We start from the raw sequence: 14254 nt of genomic DNA, 5'->3' as shown, positions 1-14254 counted from the left end.
ACCAAGCTCACAAACTCTGATCCATGCATTTAGATGCATTAAGGCATCGGTACCCAGACAAGGCCAAATGTCAAATGTCCCCTTGCCTCTGCTGTGCTGGGTGTGCAGTGCTTGCCACCATTGGTGCAAATGCCCTTGCTCTGGTTGCATGGACACCCTAGAAACGTGGCAAAGAGGAGGAATAGTTGTCATGAGTATGATATGTACATGCCCATGTATGTGTTAAGACAAATAGCAAAAGGTCAAAAACAGTCAGCACACCATTATTTGACTGTGAGAGATACTTTTTCTGAAACATAGGTGAGGTAGGGGTAGTAGCCGAACTGAAACTTGTTCCTGAGTTTAGGGGAGGAAATAAAATGAGTGAAAAAAACCAGTGTTGTAGGATTTGTGTGACAAGACACAAAAGATGCAAGTGGACTAACTGAAAAAAAAAAAGAAGCCATAGATGGAACATAAATTTTCCACACAAATCAGGATATATTTACTTAATAATGAAAGAATAGAACCGGGACATAAACAGCTACTCTAGTCAGCTACCTTAGGAAGAAATCAGACAAATGAAAGTGCAATGGAATTTGAGGGACTCTGGAGACATCCCTCTTGGATTTGCTGCCTTTTAGTCACCAGCTTGAGTTTAACAGTGACTGTGCTGCTGAGCAAGCCTGTGGCACCTGTGCTCCACCCAGGAAGCAGGGCTCTTCACCTCTGCAGGTTGTGAGGGAGCAGTTGTACTTCATTCTCATGGAGCTCTCCTGAACTGGGCCTTTTTTATAATTTTTTTGGCTCCCCTCTGCCATAAGAAACAGCTTTCCTTGGTAGTAAGCATGACTTCTTTCTTCCACAGCAGGATCAGTTCCAACATAAAACCTCACCTCCGTCTCCACACGCCAGCATCTTAGAGGCGCATTTACGTACAAATGTGCACATACATGTGCGTGCATGCATACGTACATGAGCACTTTGTGTGCACATGAGCACGGTGAGCCTGCATTTACAGACCCACAGCCACATGCACCTTCCTGACCAGTTATAAAGAAAAGGCTGCCGAGGCTTGGGATTGCAGGGTGAATTTAAAACAGCATCACTGCCGTTAAAGCCATCCAGAAAAGGGAACCCATAAATGAGAGGATGAATGAGAAGACGTCAGGAGTGCTAGTGCTTAATATTCCCGGAGCGAGGCTGCATTATTTGTTGCTGCAGCAGCGCGCTCCTCCCTGCCCCCTCTGATGGAGCCTGCGGATGCGCATGCACGCACGTGCAACTTCATTTCCCACCCTCATGAAAAATCAACCTCCCTGGCATACCCTGCACCCTCACCCCATAGGTGTCGTGCCACAGGGCTGTAAGTGCCAGAGCGAAGCCTTCCTCCACCTGATTCAGAAACAAATCATTACAGTGCAGCCCTGGGAGGGAGGGGAGCTGTCTGCTGGTTGGGCCCATGTTTTATTGATCAGACCACGGCGATGAATCAGCTCCTGTGGAGCTGATGTCTGCCTGCAGACAGGTACCGGCCACTGTGCAGAATTACAATGAGTCCTGGCATCTCAGTGCCACCACTGGGAAGGCAGCGGAGCAGGCAGGTGTGGGGGTGGCGACCATCTGCAAAGGTGTGAACCATATTCCTGCACTGGAAGGCCAGCAGCTCCCAGCTGGAGGCACAGCAAGGGTTGGGATATGGTCAGCAGACAGGGTTGAGCCTTCCCACTTGCTCCAGGCCCTGTTCCTCCAGTGTGGGTGCTGTTTAGGGAGAGCCACATGCCACTGGAGTGTTGGGCTGAGGGAAGGAGGATGCTGATGAGCTGGCAGGCAGTAGCCTGTAGTTGGGCTGGAGGGAGGCTCACCAAGGTGGGAAGGCAGCTGTGCCCTGCAGCCCAAACCCACCACTGCAGTAGCAGCCTGGGACTGAAGCGCTGTGTTCCTGTGTCGCCCCCATCTCACCCAGCCTCATGTAATCTTGTCTTTTTTTCTCTCCCTTCTCACACCCTGCAGGACCCGGCACAGGGAGAGTAGACAACGGCTCCATGAGTTTGGCCGTCCCACTGTGGCTTCTGGCAGCATCCCTGCTCTGCCTACTCAGCAAATGTTAATACAAATCAGAATTAAAATAATAATATTAATAATAATTAAAAAAACAACACGACAACAACAACAACAACACACAAAACAAAACGCGTTATACAGGAGACAGAGCGAAGAGAGGGGAGAGAGAAAAAAGAGGGGGGGAGAGAGAGAGACGACTGTTTCTTTCACAACTTTTGTGTGTTCAGGAGCGAAGAGGGGGGAGAGGAAAAATTACAGCAAAGAAGACTCAGCAACATTTAATCCAAAACCTGAAAAGCCGGCTGTCAAGTCATCGACTGCCTAGGAGGCAACACGAAGTGAGGGAGAGAATGGGGCACCAGCAAGGATCGTGTCGCCAGAGGATGCTGCAATGTAAACAATCCAACAAAACCTGCAAAGCCAATCAAAAAGAAGATCCCTTTTCTTTTCTCTCCTCCTTCCTCTTTTCCATACTCCCTCACTGTCCTTCCTTCCTCCTCTTTCTTTCTTTGCAGAAAGAGGTCTTTGCTTCGGTGTCTATAGCCATTTAACTTTTTGGATGCCCTGGGTCATTTTTGTGAGCTAATGCTCTGCCAGTTCATACTTTTAAAAACAAATTAAAAAAAAAAAAAGAAAAAAAGAGAAAAGAAAAAAAGAGAAAAGAAAAAAAAAAATCCAGCCACAAACCAGAGCAAGTCACCTGAAGCTCTCTGCACACTGGTGTCCTGTGAAGAACCCCTTCCTCTCTTCACCCTGTGCTCATGTGCACCCAGCCCTTGCTAAACACCTTATTTCCTGTCCCCTCCTTCATGCAACATCACCCCCACAGGCCTAATCTAAAGCTGTGTCAACTCTATTTTTCTTTTTTTCTTTTAAAATCCTCTTCCTTCACCCCCCCCCCTCAATTCAACCAGGTGTCTTTCTCTTTCTCCTGTGTATGCCTGTGTGCGTGCGTGCATGCATGTGTGGCTCTTGCTCCATCTTCACTCTTTCTCTCTTTCTCTTGCTCTCTCTAAGCATGCAAAATGAACAGTCCATGTGTACATATGCTCATCCTGTTGTAGATAATGTCCTGCCTTGTAAGTGTGAAACAAGATGCAGAAAGCTCACTTAGGCAGAGAAGAGGGGTGAGGAGAGAGGGGCAGCTGCAAAACAGGTTCACATTATGTCCCCTCTCCTGTGTCCTCACTGGCTTTTTGTCTTCTGGCCACCTTGCTTGCAAGAGTCAGTCTGCACTGTTGTCTAGGCTTTTTCTCCTCTCCTACTTCCAACCTGTTTGGCTCTCAGCCTCCAAGTACCAGCGTACCAGCTCTTGCTATGCATGAGTGCTTGCACACACGCATGGGGCTGTGCACTCATGTGCAATTGTCCAAGCAAGCAGAAGAAACCAGGACTGGCCTACAGCACTATGGACTGAAGAGTGTAGTCACCATTCCTCCTGGGGATGGGAGGCTGGGCCGGTGGGATGTGAGTGATGAGACCTTGGATGTCACCAAGCAGCCATTCCTTTTAGGTGCAGTGTGCATAGGAACGATACCTCAACATGAAAACCACAATCTGGTCATTCCTAACCATTTTGGTAGACATGGAAAAATAGAGCCAATACCCTTTTTTGTTGCTTTATTGTTTCTGTTCTTACTGTCCTCCCTAGTATAAAAGGAAATGTAGACTGTGTAAGGGTGAGCGTGCGCGTGCATGTGTGTGTGCTGTATAACACTGCTATTGCAAAAGTCACTGCAAATTCCACATTTGAAAGAAATTGGGTCAGAAAATGTCCAGGACCTGCGAATATAAGAAATAAAACAAATGTCAGGTCCAAAATCCTGGGCTTACAAAGAAGGAGCTTTAAAATGATGCAGCAAAGAAGTGGGTAGCACAATTTCCCCTGCTCTTCTCTTATCTCAAGGGTGCTGGTCCTGCTGGAGAGTGCCCCACACTTCCCATGTGGCAGAATCACATACAGAGAGGCTTTAGTGGTTCCCAAGTAAGGAGGCGAGAAAAAGCTGTGAGAAACAGGACTGAGAAAATGCTGGGCAGTGGCTGCCCAGCACAAGGTCTGCTGCAAGAGCCAGAGTGAGCAGGGGCTGCAGTGCCTGTGTGTGGGTCGGGGTAGTGCAGAGAAGACTCCTGTGTCCCCTGGCCTGTCACAAGCCATAGTATCCACCAGCAGCAAAGATGGTAAAACACAGGGTTTATCAGGTGGGCCTTTGTTGGAAAGAGAGGTGTGCAGGGGAGAGCTTGATTTAGCCCAGTGAAGTAGAGTGACCATCCCACGACAGCAGAGTGTTTTACAGACACTTAGCTACTCAGCTTTCAAGTAGCAGCCGGTTTGCTTCTCTGTCTTTGCCCTGGGCACTGGGGCAGTGGCAGCACGCTTGGCAGCCGTGCACACATGCAGACAAGGGGGAAACAGCTTGGCCTTGCAGTGTGCGGGAGGGGATACCTGCCAGGTAGTCCCCCGCCAGGAAGGAAGTGGGAAGTGCTGCCTGCGAGCCCGTCTCCACCTTTGCATGGCTGAGGCACAGTCCGGTGAGGTTTCTGCCTTGCACTGCGGCACTGCCGGTGCTGCTGAGCTCAGCTGTTCCAAGAAGCAGCAGGCAGGCAATTAAACAGGCAGTCAAGGGCTCCTCCCAGGCAGCCAGAAGTGCAAGGAAATTTATTAAAGAGACACATGACAGGCTGAAGTTTGGGCATTGCAAGAGCTGCTGTGGGATTGGATGGCGGTAGTTTACGCTCCTCCAGACCCCAAAGCCATACCTGCAAGTTGCAAGTGGGCAACTGCTGCTTGAAATCCACCCAAGGCATCCAGGGATAGCTGCCTTCCTCCAAAATAGAGCAGTCATTGATGGGACTTGGGCATTTCCTTTGGAGACTGGTGTGTGTCAGCCCACAAAAAAATATGCCCCGCATCCTTCAGAGCATTCAGCCATCCCAGTCCTCATGTCTAACCTTCAGGAGAGCCATCGAATTCAGAGTCTTAGTAACAAGTCCAGATTTTCTGCTGCAGCAGGCCTCTTCTTTCCCCTGGTGTGGCCCTGAGCTGATCCTGGTCCTAGAAGCCAGGTCTGGGAGCTGCACCCTTTCCTGCACACTGGCATGAGGGAAAACACCACAGTGCTCTTTCTTGGGGCTGTATCTATGCCTGGATTTATTGCTACAGGATTTATTTGTTGAAAAACGTGGGCAGCCTGCAGTGTCTTGCTGTGACAGGCTGCTCCTAAGGGCTGAGTCAAGCCCACTTTAGTTTCTCTCATGTCAACCCGGTTGCTATGGTAGCACCTGTCCCATGTGTTCTCTGCATGTGTTTTTGTCACCGTGGGGTCACTCCTAGGCACTGGGGACATACACAGCAGACCCCTATGATGTGGTGGTGGTCATCAAGTCCCGGCACCTCATTATCTCATGTCTGTTTTGGTTCAAAGGAATTTTGAGAGGATGTTTTTTTAGATGTCAAGGCGTATGGTTAAAAGGGCGGTATCTCACTAAAAGCAGGACAACCATTTTTTTAAGCCATCTGCCCATTAGTGGGGGAAATGGCCCCAGCCCCATGCTGAGATCTGGTCTTTCCTGCAGATCCTGGGCAGATCTTTGTTTCTGTTGCATGGCTGTGAAACAGGGTAAAAGCCAGTTAATTGCAGATTTCTCTGAGAAAATTCACCAAGTATGCCTATTGTCTGCAGAAGTGCTGGGAACCCCAGTCCTGGCAATATCTGCTCCGAGGGAAATTGTGGGTAGGTTGGAGCTTGATTTTCTCCAAGAATCTAATCCTGTGAGCTGCAGTGTGCCTCACAGGGTGCTGTAAACCCCCCCCCCCCCCCCATTTCTCCTGAACTCAAGCTCTCCTGAACTTTGAGGGACTGCTCAAAGCACCTGTTCAGAGGTGATCCCAGATGAATAAAGGAAACACAGTTAAGGTCTAATGCTTTTTCTCATTCTTTCTCCCCTCCATCCTCTGATGGAGATGTTGCAATGGCTTTTCTTGTGTCTCAGGCCCTTCTCTCTGAAACTCTTTCTCCTCATAATCTCTCCTCCCCGTTTGCATTGCTATCTTTCTCATCATCTCCCAAAGAGATGTGTTCTTGCTTCCTGCTGCCTCTCAGCTGGTTGGGGACCAGGGAAGGTGGGTGTTTGGAATGGGACACCAGTTCCTTGAGCTTGTCAGTGTAATTGTGTTTGATTGATGGAGATTTAACATTTAGTGTTATAAAAAGATATGAACAAAATGGATAAAAAAATTGTATTTCTTCTACTGGTTTGTAAATATTACAAGAGTTACATGAGATGTCTGGTAATGTCAAAGCAGAGGAACAAAAACTTAGATTTCATATATGGCCCCATAATTGCTAGCAGATTTCTAACCCTTTTCGGATGACCGAGAGGAGGGGTGAAGGCAAGTCTTTCTGAAAGGAACTGGGCAGGGGAAATGCAGCCACCCCGAGCCACATGAACTCCATGCACGATTGTAGCGTGTTGCTTGGAGCATGTGCCTGGTGAGATGGAAAACGAAGCAAACGCCTGTCTCTGAATGGCTGGGAAGGGTGACGTGGAATGCTCCAGCCGACTGACACCTGTATCTTGGCAGTTGTGTTTATTTCTGTTTGTTTGCAGCCCCGCACACACGAGCTCGTTGCTCAGTGATGCACCCTCTCCTCCTCCCCTGTACCCGCTTTCTTCACCAGTGAAGTTGTCGCCCCATGCTAGCCCCGAGTGCATGTGAACGTGCCATTCATGGAGATCTCATTGGTGACATGCATTGTGTCAAGAGTTAGTCTTTGTCTGCACATCTTTCTCACACCACTGACCGTTCACCACTTGGGCAGATCGCTCGTGCACTGCTGCTTGCCCCACTTTTGGTCAAAGAACATCCAAGCCCCACCAGCTCATATTAACTCCAGGTGCATCCAGACCATGCCCCCAGGCCACCTGTCTGAGCAACCCCGTTCTGAAAGTCCAGGCACACAGCATGGATAAAGCCACCATCAAAAGCCATGTGGTCTCCAGGCTGAGTGGAAGCTACACATCTGGAAGGAATTTGGGGGAGCAGCAGAAAGTCCTGATGAAACAAGAAGATCTGGGAAGTTGGAGTTATGCTAGAATCCTTCACAGACCCACCAGCAGATGATATTTCAGCTCAGTTTTTGTGCAGTGTTTCATCACTTCGCCATTCCCTGGTGAGGGTATCTATGGGCACAGGGAAACACCTCCTCTCCTCCCAGTCCCTCACACCTCTGTTTCCTCTCCTCCAAGCACACTGACCTGCAGCCCAAATCATCATGGTGCTCTTACATGGGGGATGGCTGACCAAGACAGTATGACAGAGGAGGTGCCAGGGAGGTGAGCAGTTCTCTTTTTCTCTCTCTCCCTCTCCCCTGACGGTGCACAATCTTACTGCTTCTCTGACTCAAGGACACAAAACTTCTTGAGTTAGGGATGCTGGGAGCACACTGTCCTATGGGAAGAGCAAAACTTGAGGCAGGGAAGTGATGGAGAAGCTGGATGGTAATTTCCGAAATGTGATGCCGGTGGAAAAGGGTAGGGATGAGTGCTGTCCATCATCCATGCGCAGAACTCTCAGGTTCACCAGCAAGGAGACCATGGCCTCACAACACTAATCTTAGAGTGGTTTCATTTCCAGTGGGATGCCCAGAAGATGCTTTTTTTTAATTGCATGACTCTGCTGACTAAGAGCTCTGTCATACCACTAAAACCTCTTTCACTTTTCCTTCTTGTAACTTGCTAGAACAGTGATCGGACAGCTCCCACAGCCCCCAAAATTTTGCCTAATTGTTGGTTTCCATTAGGACAACATATGGTGCTTGCTTGTTGGTTCACTCGCTGTAACAGGAGCAGAACTCATCTTGCTGAGAGTATCTCGGTATGGTCCTCTGTACCTCTGTGGGTCAAGGTGATGGAGTAAGGCGAGGAGACCTGCCAAGGCAGACCTTGGGTGAGAGGAGCTGCTCTCCTCATCAGCCCAGGCAGGTGGGAAGCAAAGGATCCTTCACTTGCTGCAGGCTTGGGTTAGCTGGTGCCACAGCAACTCAGAGTGCCCTGCAAGCCTTGTAGAAGCGCCCTGGCAGTGAAGAAGGAGGGGGCAGTGACAGGAGGACATGACTGCAGCACAGGTGGTGGGAGCTGCATGAGCAGCAGGGCTCCTTGGGCAACGCAGCTGGGGAAGGGGCAGAGATTGCATCCCAGATGGGCCCTTCTTTCCCTGCCTGTCCTCATGGTGCATCAGGAGCTCCCTCCTGGCCTCCCAGGGCATGCTCACCGTGCAGCAAAATGAGCCTCAGTGAGTAAAGCAGTGTGACACCACGGTGGCTCCAGCCATGTCCTGAGAAAAGGCATGTGGATGTTTCTGTTCGTAACAGAGGGGTCTTGGGTGGAGATGAGGAGCAGGGCCTACCTAGGAGCCAGACAGTGAGGAGAGCACGTCCCAGGCCGGGCTGTTCTTCTCCAGAATTTGCTCCCCATCCGGCCACACACAGGTGCATACGCACACGCCCGCCAGCTCCACGGCGCACATGCTACAGGAGTGCTCCTGGGGCACTCTCCTTCCGCACACCCTCCACCACGCACAGCCAGGCAGGCGCTCAGCCACCTGCTGCTGGCGGTGGCTCTGTCTGTGGCAACACAGCTACGTTATGACCTCCTGAGGAGCCAGGAGAAGGCATGTGCATGCCTGTGCCTGTGCCTGTGGGAGCACACGTGTGTGCCAGGACAGGGAGGAGGGGGCACAGTGCAGGAACTTGCCTCCATGGTGCCACCTCCCAAAATCATTCAACCTTCCCAGCTGGAGCCAAGATCCATCCTCTAGACCTTGAGAATGAAGGCCAGTCCCTTCTTCTTGCTACACAGTGGGGTGGTTAGAACTCTCCTCATTAACAGTGTTATATACATATAAATATATATATATATCTATATCTTTATATATATTTTTCCCCAGCACTGTAGACATGAGCTGAACTTCTCTTTAACGAAACGAGAAAATGGCCATTTTATTTTTTGCCATTGTTTTGGTTTTGAAAGTAGTTCTGTGAAAGAAAATTTTAAAAGCGCAAGTGTGTGTGTAAAAGAGCCAATCAAAAAAACTAAACAACCCAATGAACAAATGATCAAAACCCAGTGATGAAAAAAAAAAAAAAAGAAGCTTTTTATTTTTTCTTTTCTCAATGTATTTAACTTCTGTTATCTCGTTTCTGTTTCTTTACATGTATGAATGCTCTGCTCTTCTGTGATCTTAAAAAAAAATTACAAAAAATACAAAAATTAAATAAACGTGAAAATGAGGTAATGTTTCTTCATTTCCCCTCCCTTCCTCGCATACTCTGGCTTGTCTCCTCTCTGATGATGTCTAGTGATGACTTTCCAGCCCACGGGGGAATGTGAGCCAAGATACCCTTCACTTGGAGTGGCAAGGTGGTCCAGGGCTGCAAGTGGGGCAGGGGCCAGTGGCTTGGGACTGAGGGTGCTATATGACCCCAAGCAGTCTGACTCCTTCAGTTCAGGGCCTGAGGATGAATAGAGCAGGCTGGCTGAAAATAGATGTGAAATGGGGCTGCCAGGAGGAGATGCCATAGACAAAACTGCAGTGCACACCCCTGAAGTCAGCACTTGCCTTCAGCTTCTCGTTTGGTTTGTTTTATTTTTTTAATTAGTTAAATTGCATGATTCTACGTGTGTGCACAGATAGAGGTTGGGATGGAGGCTGCAGTCCCAGGAGGGGAAGAACAAGGAAGCTGATGGAAGGAATAGGCTGAGCTGCTTAGGTGAGCACAGGACAGGAGCACCAAAAGACAGAGCATGATGGTGGAGATGGTGGAGACAGAGAAGGGGGGTGATGGGGAAGGAGGCAGGAAATGCTGGCCAGGAAACATCAGGATGCAGCACTGGAGTGGTTTTATAACATGGAGGGAGTGGGAAAGCAGGGGAATAGAGAGGGCATGGGGCTTGGAATGAGGGCAGCCAGGACACTGGGAAAAGGGGCAGGAGTCTTGTGCCATGGTCACAAACAGTCATGAAAGGAATAGGTTAGAAGGGAACCAGAGGAAGAAGGCAGCAGAGTAGACTGGGCAAGTTTACAAGCAAACACAGCCAAAGGGGTGAAGAAACCAGGGAGCAGGAAAACCCTGGTCAAAGGAGAAAGCAGCGCCTGGGCAATTTAAATGTGAGGGTTGGGCAACCCAGGACATCTACAGCCAAATTACTATAATGGGGGTGTGTCATGTAAATGCCACCCAACTGTCACAGCCTGGCATCACTGTCCTTTTCCCAGTGGGAAAACCTCTATTTCCTGGTGGCCCCCAAGGACACAGCTAACTGTGCTACTGCACAGAGCAGCATGTGCCTGCACCCAACACCAGGGCAGCAGCATGAGGCTGCACATGGCCAGGCTCAGCCTGGGCTGCAGGAGAGCCTGGCTGCAGCTCTGAAAGGGAGGTGGTCTCATCCTTGCTCACTGCTGGAGCATGAAAAAACAGGGTTTCTTATTTCTGGGTCTGCTCTGTCCACACCTATGTGTTGCCTTCACTGCTTCTGTGTCACCTTCCACTGTCTCTCCTATTGCCTATTTACAATCCACTGGGGCAGAGACTTGAGACCTCCATACAAAACAGGGGTATTTTCTGTGAAAAGTTATTGCTAATTTTGTTTCTGGAACATAACACATAGAACAGTGTAAGCCTGGTTTCCAGTAGAGTACAGACTTTTCTTAAATTGTGTGAAATTAAATAAAACTAGAGCTGTCAGAAGCTCAGCACAAACAGTGGGCTAAGCAGAGGTACATCCCTAAGCACGAGGTACAAGCAGGATGGTGAACATGAACGTGAGTAGCACTTACCACACCTTTGCTATTTGAGACTGAAGAGCAGCGATGGCTTATGAACCCTCCTCCTACACCATCATTCCCTTCCACGGCACTTCCATTCCCTTCCAGAGCCAGGAAGTGCAGTGTGGAGGAATACAGCAGAGCTGGTGGGGACACTGCCAGAGCAGGGGGTACCACTGTGATCTATGGATATTAAGGTCTGTACTGAGCTCTACTGGCTGGTCACTGAGGTGGAAACAGGCCAAGTTTGTGGAGCTGTACATGAATGACAACAGCACTACCAGGTCTTAACGTCCATGTGTGTGCCTTGAACACACCTAGAAAATCTGCCTTTGCCTTAAAGCTGAGGCTAAAAAGAAGACAAGATAAACCCTGGCAAAAACACCTTCTCTTTTCATTAACATTTTAAATGGTTATTTTTAATGGTACATTTAACTAACATTAAGTTATCCATGGGAAGAGAATTTGGCTGTTAACACTGGCATCTGCTTAACAAATAAGCTTTGCATTTGGTGAGGCATGAGTGTAACACCAATAGTACTCCTTGCTAACAGCAGACTTATTAATTCCTGCTTTTACCACCATGAAGAGCTTTCTGTATCTGTAAGAGCAATTATTAGATGTACCCCATTCTCCCTGCAAAATGTACACAGGAAATTATTAGCAGTCATGCAGACCTACCAGTAAATGAGGATCTGAATTCTTAGCACTTACTATAACTCAAAATTTCAGAAGAGTAAGGAAAGTGATGAGATGTTCTGGGGATGGTGCTCTTCACCTTTCCTCACTGAGGAACATGAACTATGTTAAAGCACTGCTAAATTGCACTTGGAAATTAGTTAAGGGTTATAGTACTCAAAGGCTATGGGAAAATGTGTGTGCATAAAAATATCTTGCAATTCATTCAAGACTGGCATTTGCTATCCAAAGCAGGCATTGTCAGGAAGGGCAAAGAGGCGGATTTAGAGAGATAAACAGCTATGGATGAAACAGCAGAACTGAAGGTGCAGCCTCACCAGTGCACAGTACAGAGGGACAATTACTGCCCTGGTCCTGCTGGCCACACTGTTGCTGACACAGGCCAGGATGCCACTGGCCTTCTAGGGGAACAAGGTGGCTCATGTTCAGCCACTGTCAACCAGCACCCCCAGGTCCTTCTCTGCTGGACAGCTTTCCAGCTTTCTTCCCCCAGTCCAGTTTCACTGCATGGGGTTGTTGTGACTCAAGGGCAGGACTCAGAACTTTGCCTCACTGAATCTCATGCTGTTGGTCTCAGCCCATCAATCCAGCCTGACCAGAATCCCTCTGCAGAGCTTCCTACTCTCCAGCAGACCAACGCTGCCACACTTAGTGTCATCTACAAACTGACTGAGAACAAGCTGAGCTTTCATCTGAGAGCTGGAAATTACATTGATTTCCAAAGAAATATCTGTACCTATCACCTTTTTATTGGTCTGTTGTCTGTGTTATGAATTCTGTCCACACATGGCAGTGTGGTATCTGTAAAAACTTGAGAACACTTTGGAGTCTATGAGCTTTACACAATGCTTTCTGATTTTTAATACTCTCAGAGTATATGGTTTGTAGAACACTTACTGCTTCCTCTTCAAAAGTGTCACCTTTTGAGTTCAGCTTAAAAATGGTGCATTGACCAGGAAACTAGAGGAAAGAATGTTTGAACCATTATCACAAAGAAGAAGGCTAATTGAAATGCTTAATAGAGTTGTCACACATTCCAATAACCTTGATGATAAATCTGATTTTATGTCTTTTAAAATATTACAGATTATTACAAAATGCTGACCAGGAATAATATTACTCTGCCAGTAGAAAGCTACTCCAATAATTTTTACAGGGCTGGAGGGCAGCAAGGCTTGGTTTGGAAATCACACCTCAGCACTGATCTGCTGCTGTGCCATTTTGGGTGCTGATGTTTTTATCCAGGTCTGTGCCCAGGATTCTAGGGTTGCAGTCCCCTGATATCTGAGTTGACAGGATGCAGTACTAGCAGTGGGAGAGTTTGTGGAAGTCACTGGTAGAAGTGGATGATCCCACCTTCTTCTGCCAGCTCAACACATGAATCTGGGTTTTCCATCTCTTGGAGCCCAGCCTCCCAAGCTGTTTCCTTAGCTTGCAACTCATTTTGCAACCCAGTCCTCCCGGACGAGGAAATCACTCCTGGATCTTAGCTTCTCAAGGATGCCACACTGACAGAGGGTCAGTGAGGATGCACAAGGCACTTGACACAAGTGTAAGAATCCAGCAAAGCTTCAGTCCCTCGCAGTGCACCTGGCTCCCAGTCCTGGCCCTGTATTCCTATAGGGAATATACTGATCTCTGGATGTGGCTTCTGATGGCACAAGTTGTGGGAAACAGGCATTGAGCAGTCATCCAGAGCACCCACGACCTGCTGGCAAGCTTGAGCTAAGACTGTGAATCCTCTTTGAAATGTGGCTTGGGAAGCCTGCTCAAATGAAGGCTGCCTTGCCTGCTTGTGGGTCCATCACCCATTGTAGAGCAGCCTGAGAACTTCCATCCATGTAAAACCTCTCCCAGATCATCTCACTGGCTGCTGACTTTACTGGTTTGCATAACAGAGCCAAGACAAGCCCCGTCCCAGCACCCGTGCTTGTGTGTTGGTTGTCTGGCTAGTGAAGGGAGGGATGGGCTCTCCACATCTGTCCATGGGCGGTACTTAACTCAGCCTGAAATTCCTCCCACCACAGAGCCTCGCACACCTTCCGCACTGCCTCTGATCAAAGCTCTTCCCCGTGGCACAGCAGTGAAGATGTGCAGAGGCTCATTGCTGCAGGCAGCTGCTGGTGACTGCCCCTGCTGCACGCTGGTCCCTCTGCGGGCGTGTGGCCTCTCGCTGTGGGCAGAGCAGGAGCGCTGCTGCCCTTCCCACCCGCAGCTGCAGCAGGAATGAGCACAGGGCCACACTCTGGAGCAATCTGCTCTTGCTGCTGGTGGTGCGGGTCTCTTCTGCAAGGCTTTTCTGGAGCAGCTGTGGGCACAGCAGAGCTGCTGACAGGCATTGGGGCAAGCCTCCCACACTGCAGGATGGGGCTGCAGCTCCACGGCCCTGGTACCCAGCACAAGGCACAGTGTGTGCTCTCTTAGGGGGGCAGATTGTGCACCAGAGCCCAGCCAGGCCTTTCACTGCCAAGTGATCTGGCAGCAAGTGGGCTGTGCAAGCACAGTCTGGGGCTGCTGTCTGCTTGAGGATGATATAAGGGGGCATCTCCCTAGGGAGATGCACGTCTTGGAGTGCTCGAGGACCAGAGGGCTGTGGAAAAGATGCGAGGATTTGTGCTGCTGGCTGCAGAGACAGATCCGCTTCCTGTGGGCAGAGGTGAGCAACCTTTGAAAGCCAGCAGCTGG

General features: G+C 49.1%; 1 protein-coding gene across 7 annotated transcripts in view; it reads left to right on the top strand.

The window, feature by feature from the left end:
* LSAMP (limbic system associated membrane protein) overlaps positions 1 to 9332 on the top strand; it is an 889023-nt gene extending 879691 nt beyond the window's left edge. For all 7 annotated transcript variants that reach the window (XM_054002813.1, XM_054002791.1, XM_054002799.1 and 4 more), the window contains one exon: positions 1993 to 9332. In XM_054002813.1, the coding sequence (XP_053858788.1) occupies positions 1993 to 2090 (98 nt within the window). In that variant the 3' untranslated portion in view covers positions 2091 to 9332. The remainder of the gene's footprint in view (positions 1 to 1992) is intronic.
* The last annotated feature ends 4922 nt before the right edge of the window (positions 9333 to 14254 follow it).

Source organism: Vidua macroura, chromosome 2 (genome assembly GCF_024509145.1).
Source record: "Vidua macroura isolate BioBank_ID:100142 chromosome 2, ASM2450914v1, whole genome shotgun sequence".
Lineage (NCBI taxonomy): Eukaryota > Metazoa > Chordata > Aves > Passeriformes > Viduidae > Vidua > Vidua macroura.
Note: the sequence above shows the minus strand (reverse complement) of the source record. Positions and strands in the feature narration are given on the sequence as shown.